The sequence below is a fragment of the Thamnophis elegans genome, chromosome 10 (genome assembly GCF_009769535.1).
Source record: "Thamnophis elegans isolate rThaEle1 chromosome 10, rThaEle1.pri, whole genome shotgun sequence".
Classification (NCBI taxonomy): Eukaryota; Metazoa; Chordata; class Lepidosauria; order Squamata; family Colubridae; genus Thamnophis; species Thamnophis elegans.
In genome coordinates, this window is record NC_045550.1 from 44629284 (window position 1) to 44654058 (window position 24775).

General features: G+C 35.0%; 1 protein-coding gene across 4 annotated transcripts in view; it reads left to right on the forward strand.

The window, feature by feature from the left end:
* MED12L (mediator complex subunit 12L) overlaps positions 1-24775 on the forward strand; it is a 191333-nt gene that overhangs the window by 136181 nt on the left and 30377 nt on the right. For 3 of the 4 annotated variants that reach the window (XM_032225905.1, XM_032225903.1, XM_032225904.1), the window contains 12 exons: positions 1521-1664; positions 3167-3330; positions 4480-4611; positions 10050-10277; positions 15944-16085; positions 17069-17189; positions 18080-18175; positions 18278-18391; positions 20228-20424; positions 21087-21275; positions 23076-23150; positions 23259-23449. In XM_032225905.1, the coding sequence (XP_032081796.1) occupies positions 1521-1664; positions 3167-3330; positions 4480-4611; positions 10050-10277; positions 15944-16085; positions 17069-17189; positions 18080-18175; positions 18278-18391; positions 20228-20424; positions 21087-21275; positions 23076-23150; positions 23259-23449 (1793 nt within the window). The remainder of the gene's footprint in view (positions 1-1520; positions 1665-3166; positions 3331-4479; positions 4612-10049; positions 10278-15943; positions 16086-17068; positions 17190-18079; positions 18176-18277; positions 18392-20227; positions 20425-21086; positions 21276-23075; positions 23151-23258; positions 23450-24775) is intronic. The other variant, XM_032225902.1, reaches the window with a different exon arrangement.

Here is a 24775-nt window from a genome sequence, read left to right on the forward strand (position 1 = left end):
ATGATGAATTTCTAATTGTAGACAAAAAAATGCAGCAGTTTGGGGGTTAACTTTAACTTTAACTTTAAAATCTGCTTTTTAATAAAGTTGTTAATTATTATTGTAACATTAGGTAATATTTGTACTTCTTTCTTTCTTTCTTTCTTTCTTTCTTTCTTTCTTTCTTTCTTTCTTTCTTTCTTTCTTTCTTTCTAAAATTGATTTTATCACACAACTTCAGGCAATGTTGAAAATATATATTAAAACCTCCTAGCCTACTATAAAATAGAATAAAATTCCACCTCCCAACCTCTTTAAAATGCAGTACATTAAAAAACAAATAGCAGCTGAATGACCATTGCTTTTTGAAAGTTGCTTTCATGTCTTTGTAAATTACAGCAACAAGAGGGCCAAGCACCTTCCTGGGAGGAAAGAATACCAAAATATTGGGGTTACTAAAGAGAAGGCCTAACTTTTTGTCGGTTCCCCCCTTTTCATAATAAGTTGTCAAGCAATACAACCATAATAAAATGACCTCAAGACACTGAATATATGCATAACTGAAATTGCCAAGTGATATCTCTTTCAAAGAAGCAGAATGCTCACAAATACAATATATATATATATATATATATATATATATATATATATATATATATATATATATATATATATATATATATATATATATATATATATATATATATATATATATATTCATGCTTATACGTAGGATTTTAAGTCATTCTTGGTTTCTGGTAACATTCTAGAGAAGGACCTGCAGTTTGTGTTGAATTTACAATTTACCGACAAAGAAATAAAGGAAGAGGGCTCTTGGATTGGGACTGAAAGGCAAAAGTGGAAGCAGTATGCTCTGTCCCATAGTTGGGTAGATCAGGTTGCCCTGATAGGCCAGTCTCATTGGAAAAAACACTTGACCTACAGTTTCTTTGCAACAATTTTCAGAACCGGCTTGCCATTGCCTACTTCCGAGGGCAAACCTGGTTTTCTACATAAAGCAAAATTAGAATGTACAGTGTTCACATTTTTTTTTAGCTCAGGTGCTTTTAACCACTACATCAAACTGATTGTCATTTGAATTATTTAGATGGAAGTATACATTTCTATTCCCCCTAAAATAATTCTGGGGAAATAAGAGGAATGTCCTCCAGTTTCATACCTGCTCCAAAGAAGATAGGACCATAGTTTATTGTCTCATGTGGTATTACTCATTTCATCAATAAACAGAAGCCATGAAACTGTACACTCTATAAATAAATTTCTTTTAATGCATCCAGCATCTACCTTTTCCCAGAGCTTCAAAGCATCAACTCATCCATGAAGCCTAATTTTCAGATACAGACTTTTTGTAGATATTCAGTTTCACCTTGGTCTATAATTTTTCTCTGAATTAATATCTCTATAACTTTATACATCCATCCCACCCCTTACAGTTATGTGTATGTATGCTTTCTAATTTTTTGCTGTACTGGTTCCCACAGTGCTTCACTTTGCTAATGGGTCTGTTTGTTTTTAAACAGATCTCCAACAATGTTCTGGAGCAGATTACTAGTTTTGCATCAGGAACATCATACCATCTTCCACTAGCTCATCACATAGAATTTATCTTTGATCTAATGGAACCTGCTTTAAATATTAATGGACTTATTGACTTTGCTGTTCAGGTACCTAAAATGAAGTTTATTTATTTAAACTATTTTATTCCAACTTTAAGAGCTTTTAAGAAAACTGCAAAATATTTAAAACAATACTTTCAATAACTGGAAAGAGAATTGCTAAGTTTCCCCCATTCCATTTTATTAATATGGAAATCTCTCTCTCTCTCTCTGAAGCCAGTTTTAAAGGAATGAATGCAAGATATTTCACGATCCGTAGAATGTTCACTTCCCAATCAGCAGAATTTTATTTTGCATTGACCACATTGGAATCTTGTAAAATAATTAGATGTTACAAGATAGATGAAGATAATTCATACCCAATTTAGCTGGTCAGCGCTAGGCACCTGTGTCCGTGGGGAGAGAGTGGGATCCAAAAAGGCAAGATAACAGTTGCAGCAGCATGATTAAAGTCCTTCCACTTTGCATGTTCATGTGACATCAACCACATACAAATGTAGTGGGCTTCTTTTTTTGCCTCTTCCTGTGAATGGCAGTGATATTGTGTTAGTGATGTTAGCAATAAGTTTGCAAATGCCAGTATGCATGCATTCCGATGGCATGGTAGTTTATTTCCATTCTCAGCTAAAATAAGGCAAAGTTTCTAGTACCTTTCTGAAGCGAAGGTGCTTCATGAAGAGTAAAAATGGCTTTCACTCCTTAAGTCAGGAAACTACATAGCATTTAGAGTCATAATTACAATACTACGCTCTATCCAACCCCAGTAATACAATTTTTCATGCTAAGAAATATCTAAATCTAGAATTTGTTTCTGAGAGTCGAGGTATTTCAGATTCACTTCAACTTTGGTATACTTTAATGATTGGAAAATCTTTTTTGAAAGAGAATAAATAGAAGTTTGTTCCAGATATAGAACTTTGTGAGAAAAGTCAAAGACTTCTCAGGTGAGGGAAGATCATTGCAAATTATTGACTTGCCTGAGAGTATTTATATTTTTGTCCGTAATCTATTACATTTTTAATGTATCTCTTCTAATAAAAAGAGATTGCAACACTGGAAGAGCATTTATATATCACAGGAAGCCAGAATTAAGGCCTTCTAAGCTATAAGCAATGAGTATCAGTGCAGGAGTGTCAGATCAGTGTGATGATGCTTTCTGACTACCAAGTGTTCATGGGAACATATAGATCCATAATATAGATCCATAAAATCCATGTTATATGAATGGCTTCAGCTGTGGTTTCTTGAACATATCATTTAGATCAATAATTAAGTTTTTGTTGTTCTTGGTTGAGATAATATTCTAAATAAACTATGAATACAACTACATGTAATAGAAGGCCAGGACACTTCATTGAGTGGATGTGATCAAATTAGTGTGTACTAGGTACCTTTTGATTAGGATTTGATTAGGAGGCCAGAATTTTTTCTATCGGAAACCACTGTATATCCACTTAAATAGTTCAGCAATTGCAAACAACTACAATGCAATTCTGTGGCATTTAGATTTAGAGAGGAATCCTAAAGCGATATTTAACCTTTTATTTTAGCTGCTGAATGAGCTGAGTGTGGTGGAAGCTGAACTACTACTGAAGTCATCCAGCCTGGCAGGAAATTACACAACTGGACTGTGTGTTTGCATTGTAGCTGTGCTAAGGCATTATCATGCTTGCCTCATTTTGAATCCAGATCAAACTGCTCAGGTTTTTGAAGGGTTTGTAGTAGTTTTTCAAACACTAGTTTTCTAATGTTAGTATGTTCAGTTTGTAATTAGGATGCAGTGTTATTAGAGAGTTCGATGATAAATTTAACACCTTCATGTAATCAGAAAGGCAGAAACTTAATAGAATTAGAAATGCAAATACTCATTATTTTCCCAATCTAAGATTTTAAAGTGCCTGAAGTAGCCTTATCTCTCAGCTAATGACTTCTTCCTGGCTTTTCCGGCAGGCCTTCTGATTGGGTGTTTGTTGCGTTCCTTTTCTTAACTTCGTGTGTCCTATTGTTTTTAAGTTCTTTTAATTTCTTTTCATTTCTGTAAGCCGCCCAGAGTCCTTCGGGATTGGGCAGCATAGAAATCTAATAAATTCAATTCAATTCAATTCAATTCTAAAATAGGCCATGATCCGAGAAGGAAGATCTGAATTGTAGTTTAATACAATATAGATACATTTACGTGTTGGACAGGATACATTTCCACATTAATTCTAGGTTTTATATATTTGAATTCTTTTTTTGTGATTCTATAAGTGTTATTTTTATAGCCTTAAAATTACACACACACACACACACACACACACACTTTTTATAACCAGATTAGTTTTAACTACATTGATTGAAGAGACCGTGTGTTTTGTGTTTTGTACATATCAGCTATTATGGCTTAGAGAGTATCAAAATATTTGTAGTATAGACAGATCCATAACATAGCTAGGGTGGATATACAGAACCTTGTTTTAGACTGAGGTTGTATCTAGCTTTAGAGTTGAGTTCCAGCAAGCCAAGATAAATCTAAAGTTGAATTAAACAATAATTGTTAAGTAATTATATACACTTAATTTCATTACTTCCCATGCACTTGATTATTTCCCCAAATCATCACATTTACAGTTATAATTTGCTGGCAATGTTTTAGAAGGCTTTACATTAGAGGGTCATAGATAGCTCCAAGCACATAAGATGCAAATTCTTCATCTGGTTTGTATGCAATTGTATTTCTAGAATTAAATATAAATATTATTCGCTGTCTTGGAAATTCAGAATAGGTTTTAAGACCATATTCAATCCTTTAGTTTTAAATCATGTGAAAGGACAGTACTGTGACTGACTTCTAATTTTTAATAATGAATTTATCTTTCTATAGATTATGTGGTGTTGTCAAACACATAGTCAATCCATCAGAATGCTCTTCCCCTGAAAGGTGTATTTTAGCCTACCTGTATGATCTGTATGGATCCTGTAGCTATCTTAGAAGTAAATTTGGAGATCTTTTCAGGTTAGTAGTAACAATGTACACTTTACTTTATATTTCAACTAACTTTCATGCAACAATCCTTCATCAGTCTGTTATCTTTCAGATGTATGGGATCTATAGCTCATGGAATTGGAATTAATAACATCAATCCCAACACATCTGACTGTTATGAAGTATAAAGAAGTTTATTTAGATGCTTTTTTACAACGTATTAAAAAGATCATGTACATGCTTTCATTTTGACTTAGATAGGCACTTCCACACAAAATGTTTTATATGTTTTCAGTTACAATTTCCTATTACTGACATTTTTATATATTTTATCCAATCTTTGCTAACACAATTTTACATTCATTTTCCTAATACCTATTTTTTCTATGCATATACACTATTACCTGTTTTAATGTTTGTTATAACAAATGAATTCTTTCTAAAATATAACAGAAACATTTCTGTTTGGCATTTGATACACATATTTTCTGGTTCTGCTATGGAAATTTTTATTCCATCCTTATTTAACAATTGACCTTACAGTTAGAAGAAAGCAGTAAATAATTTTTGTAAATAAATGGTTAGAAGGGGATAGAATTTGGGATTTTTCTGTTTAATATTTTAGACATATTTTCTTGGACTTGAAAGTTTCCCCCAAAAGTTCCCTTCAGATTTCTTAGGTTTTCAGTTCTACAGATTTCCAGGCAAATTTCTCATTATGAATTGTGAAACCTGCATACAACTTGGAGAACATAGTACAAGACATGCACATTATTAAAAAAAAGGATTGCATAGTATTATAATTGATTTCAGTTAATATTTTACTTCAACTTTTTTCTGTTTTCTAATAGATTCACAAATAGGACTGATTTCTCTGAGATATTTGTCCATAAATAAATGTATAGCTATCCTAATATTAATATGTTGCCATCCCACATAAAATAATTCACTTCTGAAAAAAGGAATATGAAATAAAGTATTGCTTCTTGATGTTTTGGCTTTGCATCTGTTGACCAAAATAGGGGAAGTCAACCTTACTTTTTAAAAATGGCTAAAGTCACCTCAACCTTACTGAATTCAATTTACATAATTTTATTTCTATTAACTGACAACTTAAAAAGTCTGGTTTAAATTACCTGTGAAAGTACTATTTTCACACACATACACACACAAACAAAATATATCAATGTATCGGAAGTGAACAGGTATATTACTTTTGTTGTATTATACAGCTTAGCTTTTCCAATAAGATTATGATATATAACTCAAAGTAAACATTTTACATTTTTTAAAATGTAGAATCAGATGATCTAATTTAAAAAAATTCAAATGAAGTTCTTACCTCTGTTTTCTTTGAAGAATGTTTTTATACAAATCAGAAGTTAACATACTGTGACTTCCTATGTATTATTCATTTTGATTGAAGTTCCTTTTAAAAAAAACCTCATTTTCAAAATGAGTTATATTATCTACACTTTCTAAAGCTTCTGGTCATATGTTGAAAAGCCAAGCATGATCTCTGCCTGTTTGCTGTGTTAATACTACTTCTGCAAATCTCTTAAACCTTCCACTGTGGACAGGTTGCTTAAAGGAAACTTAAAAGTATTTCTTAAAAGTTTGCATGTATTGAGAAACCAAGTGTTGAGTTTTTCCTATTGCTTTAAAAATGCACTAAAATATGTATAAGGTATTTATTATGGGTCTTTTAATCCACTTGTTATAGTTCTAATTAGTCTGAAGGGACAAAATATGTTTTATTAGGGGCAAAATTAATTCTTAGCACAGTTTCAAAGTCAAAGTCAACACTATAGTACCAAATTATTTTGTGGCTTAACTGTCTCTGTCCTAAGTTTTTATATAACTTGGCAAATATTTATTTTTTTCATCTGTCCACTGTTATTATCATGCCTTCAGTGGTACCCCTATATTCTACTATCTAATATGACCAGTCCTGAAATTTAATGAATGTATAATAATGGTTTTCAGATCTTTCCTGTTCCTTTCTCTAAAGCTTTGTTGGGCTTTTAAATTACACAAATTGAAACAAATGCTATAAATGTTAGTGTCTTCACAAAAAATGATGAAAACAAGTCAGAACTGTTGTATGTTGAAAAGACTAAAAGTATTGATTCCATATCTGGATCAGAGTTAATGTATCTATCCATTTCCACTGCTGTTCTATATCTGGAACAGCAGTGTGACTTCTTTTATATATATGTGAAGAATGTGTTTGTACCTGACAATTAAAAGAATGCCATTATCATGCATTGGAATGTTGCTGTTTGCCTTATTGAGAGATGTATGAATGTGAAAAAGACTTGTGATTGTTGATTCAGACAAAGTCTATTATTATGTAAAGATGTTTGAATTGTGTTTAGTTATTAAGGTTGATAGCTGAATATTTCTGAGAATAACTGAAATGTTTAGAAAGTGGCTCAGTATAGAACAGGAAGTAAGATAAGGGTTTAGGGTATCTTTTTCATTTAATATATTGATGAATAAAGGTAGTCAAAATGTTAGTGGATATTCTAGAGGTGTTTGGAAACATCCCTGTTTGTTTAATCAGTATGCAATTGATCTCATGCTGTTATTTGATAACACAATATGATTTGTAGTGAATATTATGCTACAACAAGGTATATGAATCTAATAATTAATAATTAATACATGTTTGACCTAGAAAATTAAAGAAACATTATACATAAATGAAATTTTCTATTGTGAATCCAGAAAGATACCATTGTTGATGATACTGAAAGCCGCTAAGATATCCAGGTCAGTTACACCATTTCCATCTCAAGCTCTCCAAAAGCCATCCATAACCACAACCAATGTACTCTCCATATGATATCTTAGCATGAACCCAGGTTAAAAAGGGTTCAGATTATTCATCCAGTTCTCTCTATAACTGAAACTAACTTTTCTCTCAACAATGTTCCATAAAAGAGAAGATGAAAGACTAGATCATATGTTTTCCAATACAGTTGGGCCCAAGGATAGCCTCTTAAGAAGGGGGTGTGCCACCTTAGGATATGGAGGTGAAGAGAAGGATTGAGATAATCAAAAAGAGAGGGAATGAAAACTTAAAAGAATAAAAGACAATATATGAAGCAGTTTATGGATGATTCACAAAGATAGATAACCACAAGAAGGTGTTAAAAGGAACTAGATTTAGCTAGATTTGCCTTATCTTATTCCTTTAACTTTTTTGGTCTTACTGCTTTTCTTACGGCTCTTGTGTGCTGTATTTAATGTTGATCTTAAAAAGGAATAGTGTGTATGTGGTACTCTATATTTGTGTATATATGGTTCATGCTCCCCTTTCTAGTGATTGAGAAACATTTTCTGTGCTTATACAGAGATAAGCCTGTTTCAAATCATTAATGTTTTAAAATTCTCTTTACGTCACTGCCACGTATTACAGTACTGTGAGGGTTCTGTTATGCATAGTATACACATAGTAATGGATAAGTTTGCTTCTGAGTTCTGGAATGAGAACTTTATAGAGAATTGTACCATTATTTTATTTTAGCGTAAAATTTAACTGATGTTTTGGAATCAGTATAAACTACTAATCTGCCTGCTTTCAGAAAATGTGTTATAGACCAGGGCGGAAAAAGTAAAAGCTTGAAAAAATAAATAAAGAGATTGGTATGTGTTTATAAGCATCGGAATAATGTCACCCCATTTGGAATGCACTTTGAATCATACAGCTATGTTCAGAATAAACATTTAACCAAGACTATTTCTGGAATTGCCAGATGTTAAGTCGGATCTGTAAAGGACGGCAAGGGGTCTTTTAAATATTCAGGGGTTGAATGTTCATTTGAGATTCTTTCTCTTACTAATTAAGGGTTCTGTTAATGCTGATGTGGTTCCCCCAATATATATGGCATGGGGAAATCTCCATTCTTTTTACAAAACCTCTGCAGCAAGATTTTGACTGCATTTGCTGCCCCTCTTATTTCTAGTATGACAATGTCCAAGATGTTTGTCGGAGAGGATATAAAACAGATAGACAACTTGGTGTATGGAATCATACCCAGCCATGTAGTAATACCCTTTGCCACTTGATTTAGGTATATTATCTCTCTCTCTCTCTCTCTCTCTCTCTCTCTCCTCTCTCTCTCTCTCTCTCTCTCTCTCTTTATTTTTATATATATATATATATATATATATATATATATATATATATATATATATATATATATATATATATATATATATATATATATATATATATATATATATATATATATATATATTATATTTTTACAACCCCCGGTATGCCCAAATATGGGAGGAAGATCACTACTTCCATTCTCTGTCCTTCGGCTCGTCACAAGAGACCATCCAGGCAGAAACCCAATATTTTTACTGTTGCCTTTTTGTTACATTTTGTTCTATTTGTGCTGATAAATAAATAAAGGGAGACTAGTATAGATCTATTTCAAGCTATTTAGCTCTCATCAGCTAGCCATACCCTTACTGGGATTTGAACCTGGGCTATATTTCATACTAGGCAGGCATCTTTATTTATTTATCAGCACAAATACAACAAAATGTAACAAAAAGGCAACAGTAAAAATATTGGGTTTCTGCCTGGATGGTCTCTTGTGATGAGCCAAAGGACAGAGAATGGAAGTAGTGATCTTCCTCCCATATTTGGGCATACCGGGGGTTGTAAAAATCTAATAGATACCTTTCACCCTGGCTTCGCTGATAACAGATAAGAGCCTGTGGTCTAATGGCTAAGATGCCTGCCTAGTATGTAATATAGCCCAGGTTCAAATCCCAGTAAGGGTATAGCTAGCTGATGAGAGCTAAATAGCTTGAAATAGATCTATACTAGTCTCCCTTTATTTATTTATCAGCACAAATACAACATACATACAAACATACATACATACATACATACATACATACATACATACATACATACATATATATGTTTTTTTCCTGCTTTTGAACTTGCTATTGAAAAGTTTTCTTACATTTTTCCTTTGTTGTACTGCAACATCTTAATCCATCACTCAAGAATTGACTAGGAGTTACCTGGTTTTGAGACCCATTGTTATTCATTTTTAGTAGACAATATACTGCAAGTGATCTGTTGGGAAAAGGATTACGCAAGTGGCAAAAGAGTGTGTGAAGCTCCATTTGCGCAAGTGGCACATGTGTGAAACCATCCTCTCCCAACCTGCCACTTCTGCCACTCCATGGAGCTGGAAAGGTTGGGGATCAACACTATACTTTTCAATCATGCAATTTTGGCTGGTTCAACTGTGTATTTTGTGGTCTCTTTGAAAACTGGAGTTTCAATTCTTCTCAGTTATTTTATATGTACAATCCTTTATGAGCAAGTGTTGCAAAGTAAATTGTACCCAGTACTCATTAGGTGCATAACTTTGTTTTGTATGAAATGGTTGTTTTCCTTGCTTGATTCTTTCTGTTTCCTTTTTTTTTAGTAGTGCCTGTTCAAAGGTAAAGCAGACCATATATAGCAACGTTCAACCTTCAAATTCCAATTTGTTATGGGATCCTGAATTCATGTTGGATTTTATTGAGAATCCCTCCATTCGCAGCCTTAAATATTCAATGTTGGGCAAGATTCTGAGTGACAATGCACCAAGTCGCTATAGCTTTGTGTGTAATGCACTAATGAATGTCTGCATGGGCCATCAAGACGCAGACAGGTAAGATATAAAGCTTCTTATTTAGACAGATTTCACAAGGACTTACCCATTGGGGTCTGCAATTAGATCAAAACAAGAAAGTTAGATAAAGCTATGCAAAACTAGATGTGATTATTTTATTTGTCATTGCATTTACAATACAATACAATACAATACAATACAATACAATACAATAGCAGAGTTGGAAGGGACCTTGGAGATCTTTTAGTCCAACCCCCTCCCTAGGCATGAAACCCTATACCATTCCAGACAAATGGCTATCCCACATCTTCTTAAAGACTTCCAATGTTGGGGTATTCACAACTTATGAAGGCAAGCTGTTCCACTGATTAATTGTTCTAACTGCCAGGAAATTTCTCCTCAGTTCTAAGTTGCCTCTCTCCTTGATTAGTTTCCGCTCATTGCTTCTTGTTCTATCCTCAGGTGCCTTGGAAAATAATTTGACACCTTCTTCTTTGTGGCAACCCCTGAGATATTGGAACACTGTTATCATGTTTCCCCTAGTCTTCTTTCTAATAAACTAGACATACCCAGATCCTGCAACCATTCTTCATATGTTTTAGTCTCCAGTCCCCTAATCATCTTTGTTGCTCTTCTCTGCATTCTTTCTAGTCTCCACATCTTTTCTACATCATGGTGACCAAAATTGAATGCAGTATTCCAAGTGTGGCCTTACCAAGACATTATAAAGTGATATTAACACCACGTGATCTTGATTCTATCCCTCTGTTTATGTAGCCTAGAACTGTGTTGGCTTTTTTGGCAGCTGCTGCACACTGCTGGCTCATATTTAAATGGTTGTCCACTAGGACTCCAAGATCCCTTTCACAGTTACTACTGTTGAGCAGGGTACTACCTATACTGTACCTGTGCATTTCATTTTTGTTGCTTAAATGTAGAACCTTACTCTTTTCACCATTGAATTTCATTTTATTAGATAGTGCCCAATGTTCAAGTTTGTCAAGATCCTTCTGTATCTTTAGCCTATTTTCTGGAGTGTTGGCTATTCCTGCCAGCTTGGTGTCATCTGCAAATTTGATAAGTTCCCCATTTATTCCCTCATCCAAATCATTGATGAAGATGTTGAAGAGTACTGGGCCCAAAACAGAGCCATGGGGTACTCCACTGCATACTTCCCTCCATGAAGATGCAGTTCCATTGAGGACTACACGTTGAGTGCAGTTGGTCAGCCAGTTATAAATCCATCTGGTGGTGATGCTGTCTAACCTACATTCTTCTACTTTATCTAGTAGTTATGGTCTACCTTATCAAATGCCTTACTGAAGTCCAAGTAAACTATATCGACGGCATTCCTCTGGTCCACTAATTTTGTCACATTATCAAAGAATGCAATAAGATTAGTCTGGCATGATCTGTTTTTGACAAACCCATGTTGGCTTTTGACTATTACTTTGTTTGCTTCTAGGTGTTCGCTAATTCATTGCTTGAGTATCTTTTCCAGAATTTTTCCTGGTATTGAGGTCAGGCTGATAGGTCTGTAGTTTCCTGGATTTATTTTTTCCCTTTTTTGAAGATGGGAACCACATCAGCTCTTTTCCAGTCCTCTGGTAGTTCCCCAGTGCTCCAGGATCTCTGAAAGATAAAGTTCAGTGGTTCTGAGATCTCGTCTGCCAGTTCCTTCAGAACCCTGGAGTGTAATCCATCTGGTCCTGGTGATTTGAACTCATCTAGGGTAGACAGGTGCTCACTTATCATTTTCTTCCCTATTTCAACTTGTGTTCCTAATCTGATTTTTGTGGTGCTGTTTTTGATAGGTTGGACTGTTTTATCCCTTTGTGTAAAGACAGATGCAAAATATGAGTTAAATAGTTCTGCCCTCTCCCTGTTGCTTGTCACCTTCTTGCCACTTTCTCCCAGCAATGTATCAATTGTTTCCTTAACCTTTTTCTTGTTTTTAACATGTTGGAAGAAGCTTTTTTTGTTATTTTTTACTTTTGTGGCAAGCCTTTCTTCATTGTGAGCCTTAGCTTTCCTCACTTCATCTTTACATGCCCGGGCTATTTGCTGATATTCTGCCTTAGTTATGTCCCCCCTTTCCACTTTTTATCCTTATCTTTTTTGTCTTTCAATTTGTCAGAGAGTTCTTTATGCAGCCATGCTGGTTTCTTTTGGAAGCTGTAACTTTTCTTCTTCATTGGTATTGTGCTAGACTTGGTTTTTGTAATCTCATTTTTCAAAATTTCCCAAGCTTCTTGAGTTGTTTTCTCCTTGAGGATTCTCATCCATGGAATTTTTCCCACGCTCTCTCTAAGTTTATTGAAATTAGCTCTCTTAAAGTCCAAGATTCTAGTTTCACTTTGTTCTACTACTTGTGTTTGCATAATGTTGAATTCCAATATTGCATGGTCACTTGCCCCCAGGGTTCCTGTGGCTTCAACTCCTTCTCTCATTTCCTCTCTGTTAGTGAGAATTAAGTCCAATATGGCTAATCCCCTTGTTCCCTTCTCTACTTTTGGGGAAACAAAGTTGTCAGCTAGGTTCGTTAGGAACCTGTTGGATCTTCCACTTGGTGCAGAGTTTGTTTCCCAGTTGATGTCAGGGTAGTTAAAATCCCCCACTACTATTGTGGTGTGCTTCCTACATACCTTAGTTAGCTGACTAGCAAAAAGTTCATCTACTTCCTCTGCTTGGTTGGGTGGCCTGTAGTATAGACCTATGGCAATGTCATTTCCCCCCCAACCTTTAATATTGACCCAAATGCATTCAAGATAGCTCCCATCATTGTTGTGCTCTCTTTCTGTAGAGAGGTAATTATTTCTTATATATAGTGCAACTCTACTTCCTCTTTTATTTGATCTATTTCTTTTAAATAATTTAAATCCTTCTAGCTGTATGTTCCATTTATCAGTTTCATACCACCAAGTTTCTGTAATGGCAACAATATTGTATCTGCCATCTTTTACTTGAATTTCTAATTCTCCCTGTTTATTCCTCATACTCTGTGCATACATTTGTGCATACAAGAAGTAGGGTATGCATCGTAACGTGACATCTTGCTCTTGTCCTTCACTGATGATTACTCTCCTATCAGCAGGTTTTCCTGCCATGGCTCCCTTCCATAAACTCTGACATTATAAGATGTGCTGACATAAGATGTTCCTATAAGAATACAGGAAGAACAAAATTGCACATGGATAATTTTGACATAGGGATTCAATCCTCTAAATTTTATTTCAAATATTAAAAAAAATAATGAAAGCAGGCTGATTGGGCTAAGAGTTTGCACCTCTTTGGCTGGACCAGCTGCAGGGTTTGATAGTTGCGAGCACTGTGCTATGTTGGTTCACTCTCAGAGGCTGAGTTCAGTGTTGACAATGGAGGGAGAACCAATCATGCCTTTGGCCCCTGTAATGATCTGAGAATGTAGTGACCCTATGAGAATGACCTTAGAAAACAGGAGGAAGAGCTGCAGCTTAGACAACTATCATGCAAAAGTATCTCAGCCCAGAGAAGGAAGAGAGACGTGTGACGTGTTTCTGAAGGAACCCTAGAGATCTAGTTTTCTGGAAAGTAAAAGTAAAGGAAGAAGATATATTTGCAATTTTCTATTAGTGTAGCATTATAATAAATGTATTGTTAGTAGTCATGGTTTGTGCTTCTTGTCTGGAACACCCCAAAGGCCTGACAGCTCTTCATGGTGGAGTGCCCTGGGACTCTGTCCCTCTCTGTTTAATAGCTACATGAAACAATTGGGTGAGGGCATCAGTCAGTTTGGGTTCTGATATCATTAATATGTTTATGTACACTTCAACTCCAAGCCACCCAGGTGATGCTTCAATGTTTTGTCCCAGTGCCAAGGTTTGCAGTGCTGGATGGAGAGGAACAAATGTAGACTTAGTCCTGCCAAGACTGTGTATTTTTTTGGCCTCTGGACCTGGGGATTTTCCATCTTTATTCTTGGATAGGGTTCCTCTTCCCACATGCAACACTGTTGCACAATCTAGGCGCTGTATTGGATTCACAGCTCCTGTTTCAATGGGAAGGACACCTGTGGCTAAGAATCTTTGCACAATTTCAACTTCATCTGGTCTGCTAGTTGTGCCTATTTCTGAATCAGTAGGTCCTTTAGTCAGTTATTCATGTTCTAATCACTCCACAATTAGGCTCTTGTAATGCACTGTAATGGGGCTGCCCTTGAAGACCACTTAGAAGCTGCAGTTAGTTCAAAATGCAGCAGTGCAAGCAGTCACCCATGTGATACTATTCCAAGATAAACTGATTGCTAATAGCTTCTGAATACAGTTCAGAGTGCTATTTATCACCCATAAAGCCCTTCAAAACCTAGGTCCAGGATATCTCTTATGGTCTCATACCATTTGGTATGCATTGGTTTCCTCAATTAAACCATATTGGGGATGACAAGGTATGATTTCTCTGTCATTGTGTCTGCCATCTGGAATGATACCCTCCGACAGGAGTTTATATCCCACTCTGATGGTGGTATTGTTACACAAGTCTTTAAAAATCTGTATTCTCCCAGGACTTAGAATGGGGTGTTTGTGAAGCTCTGGCTGGCTGGTTGTACACTTTGTTCAGATGTTTAGATTCTTTTGTTTTCCTATTTTAAATGTAAGCTGCATGGAGTTATTCTTGAGTCAGGTGGGTTCTAAATCAACCAAATAAATAAATAAATAAATAAATAAATAAATAAATAAATAAATAAATAAATAAATAGATGATAGATAGATAGATAGATGATAGATGATAGATAGATAGATAGATAGATAGATAGATAGATAGATAGATAGATAGATAGATAGATAGGTAGGTAGGTAGGTAGGTAGGTAGGTAGGTAGATAGATAGATGATAGATAGATAGATAGATAGATAGATAGATAGATAGATAGATAGATAGATAATAGTTTTCCTTCCTCCAAATTCTAAAATTTGTAATTATGCTGCTATTACAGTACAGTACAGTACGGTACAGTATAGTATAGTATAGTATGGTACATTTGCTTTTTCTACATAAATATCTTTTTGAAGGAAAATCATGCATAAGAATGTTCCCCGATGATATAAAGCTTTCTAACAATTCCATCACTGATGGAATTACCCTAAATTCTGATATGTCCTAAATCCTAATATGCTTTGTGTGCTAAACATGAAGAAAAAACCCAATATATTTTATGGCTTAATATGTGAAGCCAATATTTATAAGTCATTCAACCAACATTGTTAAAATAAAACTGTCTTAGCATGCTGCTAAGAAATTCATATATGACAGATGCTATAAATTGCATTTTTACTTAAAGCTTATGCATCTTCTTGTAAGGTACTGTGGTATTGCTATTGGAAGATATCAGATTGCCCTGCAACATTGCAATCTCTTGAATTTCAGATACAGGACTAACTCTTCTAACTGAAAATTGTTAGATAATCCATCTATTTGATAATTGAGTAGTAATATTTTAAGAAGACTCTTAAATAGCTTATACCCAGAATTAATTTAAATAATATATTTTAACTCCTTATATTTTACAAGCATAGACTCATTTTTCTCTTCTCCTTCTTTACACATTTATTTTATCTAAATATGTTAATAAAAAGAAAGTGTGTTTGATTGCAGATCATTGGACACAGCAAATATTTGACTGTCGTGAAACTATTAGCCTGATTTTTAAAATTTAATTTTTGTCTCCTAGAATTAATGATATTGCCAACTTGTGTGCAGAATTAACTGCTTGCTGTACAGTCCTAAGTTCAGAGTGGTTAGGAGTCTTGAAAGCCCTTTGCTGTTCTTCAAATCATGTCTGGGGATTTAATGATCTTCTCTGCAGTGTGGATGTAAGTGCAAAAGATGAACATAAAATGATGTCTGATTTTTATTTCGCATGGTTAATATTTCTAGTTTTCTTGTATAATAAAAAAGGCAGATAATTCTTTGGTATTATGCTTCTTACACATAACACAATATTAGTTGTTAATTTACGTGAGTTGTTCCTGCAATGTTCTGCATTTTCCACTGGTTTCATGAGAGATTCTGTCTGATACCAGAATATAAGGCAGGGGTGTCAAACTGACTGCCCTTGGGCCAGATGCGTTATGCAGGCCATGCCCACCCCAGCTCCATAAAGAGACAAACCATTGTGATACATCACTTGATGGCAACATGACATGGCGAGTTTGACACCCATTGTAAAAGGGAAAGCAGTAGTTTGAGAAACCTGTAACTGTTCATTGAAGTCCAAGGACTTTTCTATATAGAACTTTTTATACACTGAATTAATTAACAACATTTAATAGAATAGTGGAATTATTAAATTTGAACTAAAATTAGGGTAGCATTTTATGTACTCCCTTATTCTCCGAGTTTGGGCGATAATTCCCCATTGACAAGATAACTGAATCATGGTGTCTTGTCTTGGCATAATGTTATAATAAAGTCATTTCAGTGCAGTAGAACAAGTATAGTCTGGTGGCAGCTGGATGTATCTACCTGTTGTGTTAATTGTGATGCAAGTTACCTTAGCTGCTGAACACTGTTACTTTTGTCCCGAGTTGTATTATCTCTGTACACCAATGGTGACTTCACACTTTCAGATCTCTGACTTGCGGGGTCAAAACAAGCTAAATACTAGCAAATGATATATTGTGGCACAGAATCAGGGAAGGGTAGATCGATCAATAGAAGGAAATAGAAAACCATACAAAAGAAAACCATACTTCTACAAAATGAAATCCATGTAAAAAGACCATGTTTCTGTATTATCAAGTGAACCAACAGAAATGTAGAGCCTTTCTTTTTCTCTTTCTCTTTCTCCTTTAAGGTGAGTGATCTTTCATTCCATGATTCATTAGCTACCTTTGTTGCAATACTGATAGCTCGTCAATGTTTTTTCCTTGAGGATGTTGTTCAACACGTAGCTCTCCCTTCTTTACTTACAGCAGGTGAGGTTTCAATGTGTATTAAAACAATAAAAGTCCCCACTTCTTGGGGAACAAGATTTGCTAAGATTGTTTGTAGAACAACCCATTTGCTCACGAACTGTCTCTGTGCTAGAAATCAAAGCATTTTATCTTTTTTGCATTTATCAATTGAATGTGGTTTTTTTAAATTATTCTTTTATTTGGGATGTCCTGCCATGAAATATTTATTTGGGATGTTTCTGCCATAAAATATTAATTTTGCTTTGGGCTTTGGTATAGTGTGTTGCATAGCTATTGTTTTCCCTCTCATGGTATTGTCTTACTTTTGAATTTTTATAAATTCATCCGATCTTAGCTCTTGCATTATGTTTACTTGAAACCACTTCTAAAAGTCTCACACAAATTCATATTTCACTTTTTAAATATTTTTTACATCTATTCTATATTTTCCAGTTCCTCCATTGTTATTTCCCATAATCTTTCTTCATTGTTACATCCAACATTTATGTCTTTTTACAAATCATTTTTCTTCAATCATATAATTCACATTTGTCATTTTTCTTCATATGTTGTCTTATCAGTATCTATCAAATCTTAAAATGCATTCAACACGTTAAACAATAGCTTAAATCTTTTCTTATTTCATATTAAGATGAAATATTAAGCTGGAAAATTAGATAGCCAAACAGGATCAAAATATATTTATGAAAAAATCTTTATTAATTTTTTTTTATTTTGCAGAACATTTGATTTAGGAAGAGTTTTCTTCAGCATTGATATGTGAAAGCCTTATTTTTTATTTTTGTTTTATTCAAATGTTTCAAATCATTTGAAAGGATTTTTTTCAGTTGCACTGAGGATGACAATTTAGATTTCTGTGATGTAATAATAAAGTTGTCCTCTTTTCTTAGCTTGTGGAGATCCAGATGCTGAGCCAGGGGCAAGGATGACTTGCCGGCTTCTTCTACATCTCTTCCAAACACCCATGATTTCCCTACTGTCAAATGGTAAGAACTCCACATTCATTTCCTCTCTTAAAGTAAAATAGTTTTTGTGCCACTGAAACATAAATCAGTATTCCTAAAGCATATTGATCTTTTTTTATACAGAAAAATGTTTTCCAGGAATTCGGTCATCTTGCGATCGCCGCCTTTTAAGTGCTGCTCACAACAGCATTGAAGTGGGAGCAGTATTTGCTGTTTTGAAAGCAATTCTTATGCTTGGTATGATCATGCTTTAAAGTTCTTCATATACATGTTTACTTTGAAGTTAGGCATATGGTCCTCAGAGGGATAGAGAATTCTTTATTGGTCAAGTGTGATTGGACACACAAAGAATGTGTCTCTGGCACATAAGCTGATTGATTGATTGATTGATTGATTGATTACATTTATATGCCGCCCTTTTCCCCCGAAGGGGACTCAGGGTGGCTCACAATTCAATCAGGGAAGGGGGGTACAGACAGGGGGATAAAAAAGACGAGACATAACAATACAAAATTTAAAAACACACAACAACCATACCATTCGAGAAGGGGGGCAAAAAACTCTTTAGCCCCAGGCCTGTTGGAACAGCCAAGTTTTAAGGGCTTTGCAGAAGGCCTGGAGGGTGGTGAGGGTTCGAATCCCCACGAGGAGCTCGTTCCAGAGGGTCGGAGCAGCCACAGAGAAGGCTCTCCTCCGGGTAGTCGCCAGTCAGCATTGGCCGGCGGATGGAATTCGGAGGAGGCCTAATCTGTGGGATTTGATCGGTCTATTGGAAGTAATTAGCAGCAGGCGGTCTCTCAAGCTCTGAGTATACATACAAATATACAGTGTACATACAAACATAAGTTCTCAGTGTACATATAAACAACAAAGTGATAAATCATAAGATAACCAATAGGAGAAAGTAATGGGAAAGATGAGAAGGATAATAGCAACACAGCCCTGATACATAGATAAATATCTTTAGGCAGGAGTCAGTGTTGGGGAATTCAATATTTAGCAGACTAATGGGAAAGAGGGGCGGAACGGTCCTTGTTTTTAGTTGTTTGGACATGCAATGGGATTTACTCTCAGATGTACATTTGGATATTTACTGAAAACATGATAGATTCTAAACTTGAAACTTTTCTAGGAAGTGAATCACAGTGCCAGAAACATCTTTCAGGATGAATCATAGGTTAATAAAAGAACAAATGGGACATAATATAGGAAACTGGATGAGATGATCTGGAAGGTACTGGTTAAAATATTGGGCAGACGGGTAGGCAGAACTGGGGGAAGGAGTTAAATGTGTCATCAGCTTAGAGACCTTGCCTTTCCACAAATCATCCAAGTCCAGCCCCCCCCCCCTCTTGAATTCTGTTGACCCTTATCTAGTGTCAATTTAGTGCTGAGCATTCATTGACTAGATTCTTCTGTATAGGCCTAAATAAATCTTCTGTGCTGCAAACTGCAAACAGATATGGTCCTGATCCTTTGCACTTGACACAGGCCAATGGAGACTAAGTTGAAGGCCCACTTGTCCACAGATCTCAGTGTTGGCTTTGGGCCAATCAGTGCCTCCCAGCTTAACATAAGAATTAAGTTATTGTACTTGGTAAAAACAAAGAAATATCCTCCATTTATATTTAAACTCCTAGGAAAAAAAGCCAGGATGTAAAATTAATAGCTAAATAACATAATGTCTACCAATCAGTATTCTTCCTCTACAGTGATATAAATTCATCTTTAATGTGTTTGCTTATTAAAGTATTTAAATTTGGTGTTGTATGGCATTGTTTTTTATTTGCTGTAATATATATTTTTTTAATCTTGCATACTTGTAAGAATTCTAGGGTGGTAAATTATATTATACTATAGTGTACATAATTGAAGAAATGTTTATTAGACTAACTTTTCTAAAAAAAAAAAGCCAAAAATCCTCAAATATTAAAATAATATATCAACAACAACTTCTAAAATTGAAAGTAGCATTAAGCAAAAATAAATTAAGAGGGTACTTAGGTGAAAGCCAAACTATATTAAAGGACTAATACATATTTTCATCTTTTTTTTACTTTTCCTACAATATAGGTGATGCTGAAATTGGAAGCAACAATATTCCCTCCTTGAAAAATTCAGATTACTCAGTACAGAGATTATTGGGAGATCTAAACGATGATGAGATATGGGAAGCTACCTCAAAGTCTTTGTATGAAAAAACCATTTCCATAGAAACTGCTACACTCAGTGAATATGCTAGATATGTACTAAGAAGCATTTGTCAGCAGGTAACACCTGCTTTCCTTTCCTTTATTATTGTGTACATAGATACAATTTTGCAAGTGACATTATTGCCATACTCCAGAGATTGTGAAAGTTGATGACTGCAGACTTCCTGCGGTATGCATTGGTCTGTGTGTCCATGTGGAATTGAAGTCATTATCCTTGCCAGTATATTCTGCTAAGTGTAAATAGGATCAATGTGGAGTAGGACCAAAGACAATCAAGACCTTGACTTTCAATCTCTTCAATCATGTCCAGTCTCTCGTATAGCCTAAACTAGAGCTAATAGTATTATGATGATAAAATGCCAGTGACATACATTTTAACTCTTGCAAAGAAAAGGCAAGATATGAATATATTACATGTAATAACTATAATACTGCAAACCGGTATTTTATTCAAAATTATTTCAAATCATGTATACAGTAGAAATGACATCTACAATATTTATGTTCAAGTCAGATCTTCAGTACAAGTATTGAAGTTACAGTGCAAGATGAAGTTAGACTCCTTTTTTTGTGATACAGAAGTAATATCTAGTATGATTTCATTATTTTTGAAAAATACTGTGTTTTTGTTATATACTTGAGCTACATTCAAGTTAAACATTTAAGTTTAGCTTTGACTTTTGTACTGATACTTATTCTCCATCTAATTTTTTGAGTAGGAATGGGTAGGAGAACACTGCTTGAAAGAACCCGAGAGGCTATGTACCGACAAAGATCTTATCCTGGATCCAGTTCTCTCCAACAAACAAGCACAGAAATTGTTGCAGCTTATCTGTTACCCGCACAGTATTAAAGAATGTGCAGAAGGGGACAATCCTCAGAGACAACACATCAAGCGCATTCTTCAGGTAACCACATTTAAAATGAAATTATTTAAGCTCAGATAAGAAAAAAAGTTTGATTTGCTTTTTCCATTGCATTATTGTTGCTTACTTTTTTCCAAATGAAGTAAATATTTGGAATATTGTTTCATAATTATTGATAGCACTTAGACTTATTTACTGCTTCATAGCGCTTTACAGCATTCTGTGGACAGTTTACAGAGTCAGCATATTGCACCCAACAATCTGGGCCCTCATTTTACCAATCTCAGAAGGATGGAGAGCTGAGTCAATTTTGAGCCCATCAGGATCAAACCTCTGTGGACAGAGTTAGCCTGCAATACTGCATTCTAACCAGTGCACCACCAGAAGTTGTTAAATAGAAACAGTGTGCAATGATAAAAGTGGAATAATTGATTCATAGAATGGAATCAGTTCTAATTGATTGGGAATTATCTAATCAAATTGCATCAGTCTGAGAATATGTTACCACAGACTTCCTGACCATCACGGTCCAGCCTCTATTTAAATACTTCTTATATTTAGGAAAATTATAGGACAGCCTTCTACTACTTTTTGGTTGTTGTTTTTTGGATACAATTAAGTTTCTCAGTGTCTTTGCTAAAATTTTGATGCTCAGAACTATACATTATATTCTATTGCTATTGGTTCGGGGATGGGGAGGATAGCTGCACAACACTGTTGTTATGATGCAGGCTATGATTCACCTTCTATTCGTTGTAATATGTTCTACAATTATCTTTGGATGCATCATGGTTCAAGTTGAATGGCATTCTACTACAAAGCTGTCTTTTAGGCCCAGTGCTATGCCACATATTTATACATAACTTGGATTAAGAAATAGAAGATAAGATCATCTCATCTACAGGGGTGTGGGTGGGGAGGCAAACAACATTTTGATAACAGTATACAAATCAAGAGACTCATAAAAGAGTGAAACAATTAGAAGAAACTAGCAAGTTGAATTTTCACAGGGAGAAATGCAAAGTGCTGGATTTGAATATGGAAACTCAAAAGCATATGCACAGATGGCATTCCCATTGTTAAACTAGATTTGAATGGAAGACAAACTTTGATCAAGTGTATTGCTATAAAGTCATATTCCCCTTCTGCAGACAGATTTTCTCAATTTAATCCACCCACAGGATCCCACCTGATCAAAATTAGCTGTATATAATATTCATTTGCAGCCAGTGACGTGCAGTGAGGTTTATGGCTGGTGAGGCACTGACACAATTTTTTTTAGACTTGTGGACTTCAACTCCCAGAATTCCTCAGCCAGACATGCTCAGTTCTGATTTAAAGCGACAGCATTTGTTTTTCTCCTTTGCGAAATAAGTTTCCTTCTTTCTTTTTCTTTTTCTTCTCCCTTCCCCTCCTTCCTCCCACTCTTCCCCCCTCTCCCCTTCTCAAACACACACACCACACTTGCTTAACTCTGCTCGTGTGATCATAAAACGCCTAAAGTCAGACTAGATGAGGCACATCGTTCTCCTGCCTTCTCCTGTAGAGGGCACTTTTTGGAGGCTTTTTTAAACAGTTGCACTAAGCAGAGTCATCCACTGTGACTCTGGCAGCAACTAGCTCAGCCTGACCTCAGCTCTTGCCTTTTTCCTTTTACATTTTTTTTCTTTTCATGATGACAGTGGTGAGGCTCTGCCTCCCCTGCCTCCCCTGACTGCACGTCACTGTTTGTAGCCAAATATTTCATCCCACATAATAAAACCATATATCAACTTTATTAATGAAAATAATAATTCTACAAATGTTATGAAGAAAAAATTTCTCCTCTGTTTTTTGATCCAGAATATAGACCAGTGGACTCTTAGACAGTCATGGCTGGAACTTCAGCTAATGATCAAACAGTGTCTGAAGGAACCTGTGAGTATTTCTTCCTTTCTTTTTAATTAATTATGTACCTTTACAAAATAACTTAGTGTATGAGCAAACATAACATGAATGCGCTAGTTTACTTATGTTTTACTGTAGGGTTCTGGGTCTGTGGCTGAAATGAACAGCTTGTTGGATAATATTGCAAAGGCGACAATAGAAGTGTTTCAGCAATCCGCTGATCTAAACAATAACTCTTCTAACTCTGGTATAGGCCTCTTCAATCCAAACGCTCTTGGAAATGCTGACACGCCTATTACAAGGCAGAACTGTAAAAAGACATTCCTAAGGTAATGTAACCAATCTGAATTGGTAATGATGAAATTGTGGGCACTTTTTTTTAAAAAAAATAGAAGCCCTTGAGAGTGGTCTACTCACAAAAACTGCTGCTGAATAATTGTGGTTTTAACTCTGAGAAATATAGTGTGCTGAACCGAAATCTTCACACAGTACTAATAATTTCTTCTGCCTGCAAAAACTATTTCCGCCAAGGAGTTCCTGGGCAGGTGAGAATGTCCTCATTCTCTTGATTGTTTAGTAAATACACACTAAAGAAGATAAACACAATGTTAGCTGCAGGTTAAATAAATAATTTGAGTGAATGAATAAATAATTTGATAATCCTTCTCTGATTTAGAAATAAAATAGATTGCTGAAATTAATAAAATGTCATTTTAAAAGCTTCAAATTAGACCTGACTCCTTGGTGAACTCTACTTTTTTTTTTAACTTTAAGGAAAATAATTGTTACTTTAAGATGAGATATAATGTCTTTATTTTTCATTTTTAACAAGTTTATTCTTAATGGGAGGAAATAAGAAATGTCTATCTAAGCAGTCTACATCCAGAGTGTTAAATCAGGAGTTCTAAATAATACTTAGTCAAACTGAATTTCATTCATTCATTCATTCATTCATTCATTCATTCATTCATTCATTCATTCAATTTTTATAGCTGCCCATCTCAATTAATGCCTCTGGGCAGCTTACAATCAAAAAATTGTAAACTATTAATACTGTATCCAGTGCGTGTGTGTTTTTGTGTATCCAGTGTGTGTGTGTGTGTGTTTGTATGTGTGTGTAGGTAGATAGATAGATATAGATATAGAGATAGAGATAGAGATAGAGATAGAGAAGTAGATATATATATAGAGAGATATAGACATAGATATAGATATAGATTTTGATAGATAGATAGATAGATAGATAGATAGATAGATAGATAGATAGATAGATAGATAGATAGACAGATAGAGATAGATAGATAGATAGATAGATAGATAGATAGATAGATATCCTTTCTTCCCAAAGCATAAAGTGGCACATACATAGCATTCTCTCTTTAAGTTTTTCCTCTTCAAAACAAAGCATGACTGGCCAAAATCATACAGTGAACATCAGCTATGGCTGAGGGTTAACTTGAACCACACCAGTTCTCAGTTTAATCTAAGATTTATTTGATTCTTATTTAACCATTATTTATAAACCTGTGTGGTTCTGAACTGTTCTGGTTGCGGTGTCCATTTGGGAAGACCTAGGATACTGCTGTAGGAAAATGTTCTCATGTTTCTATCTGGTGCGAAGCCAGCTCACTCTCCTGTGGCTACCTTGGAAAGCA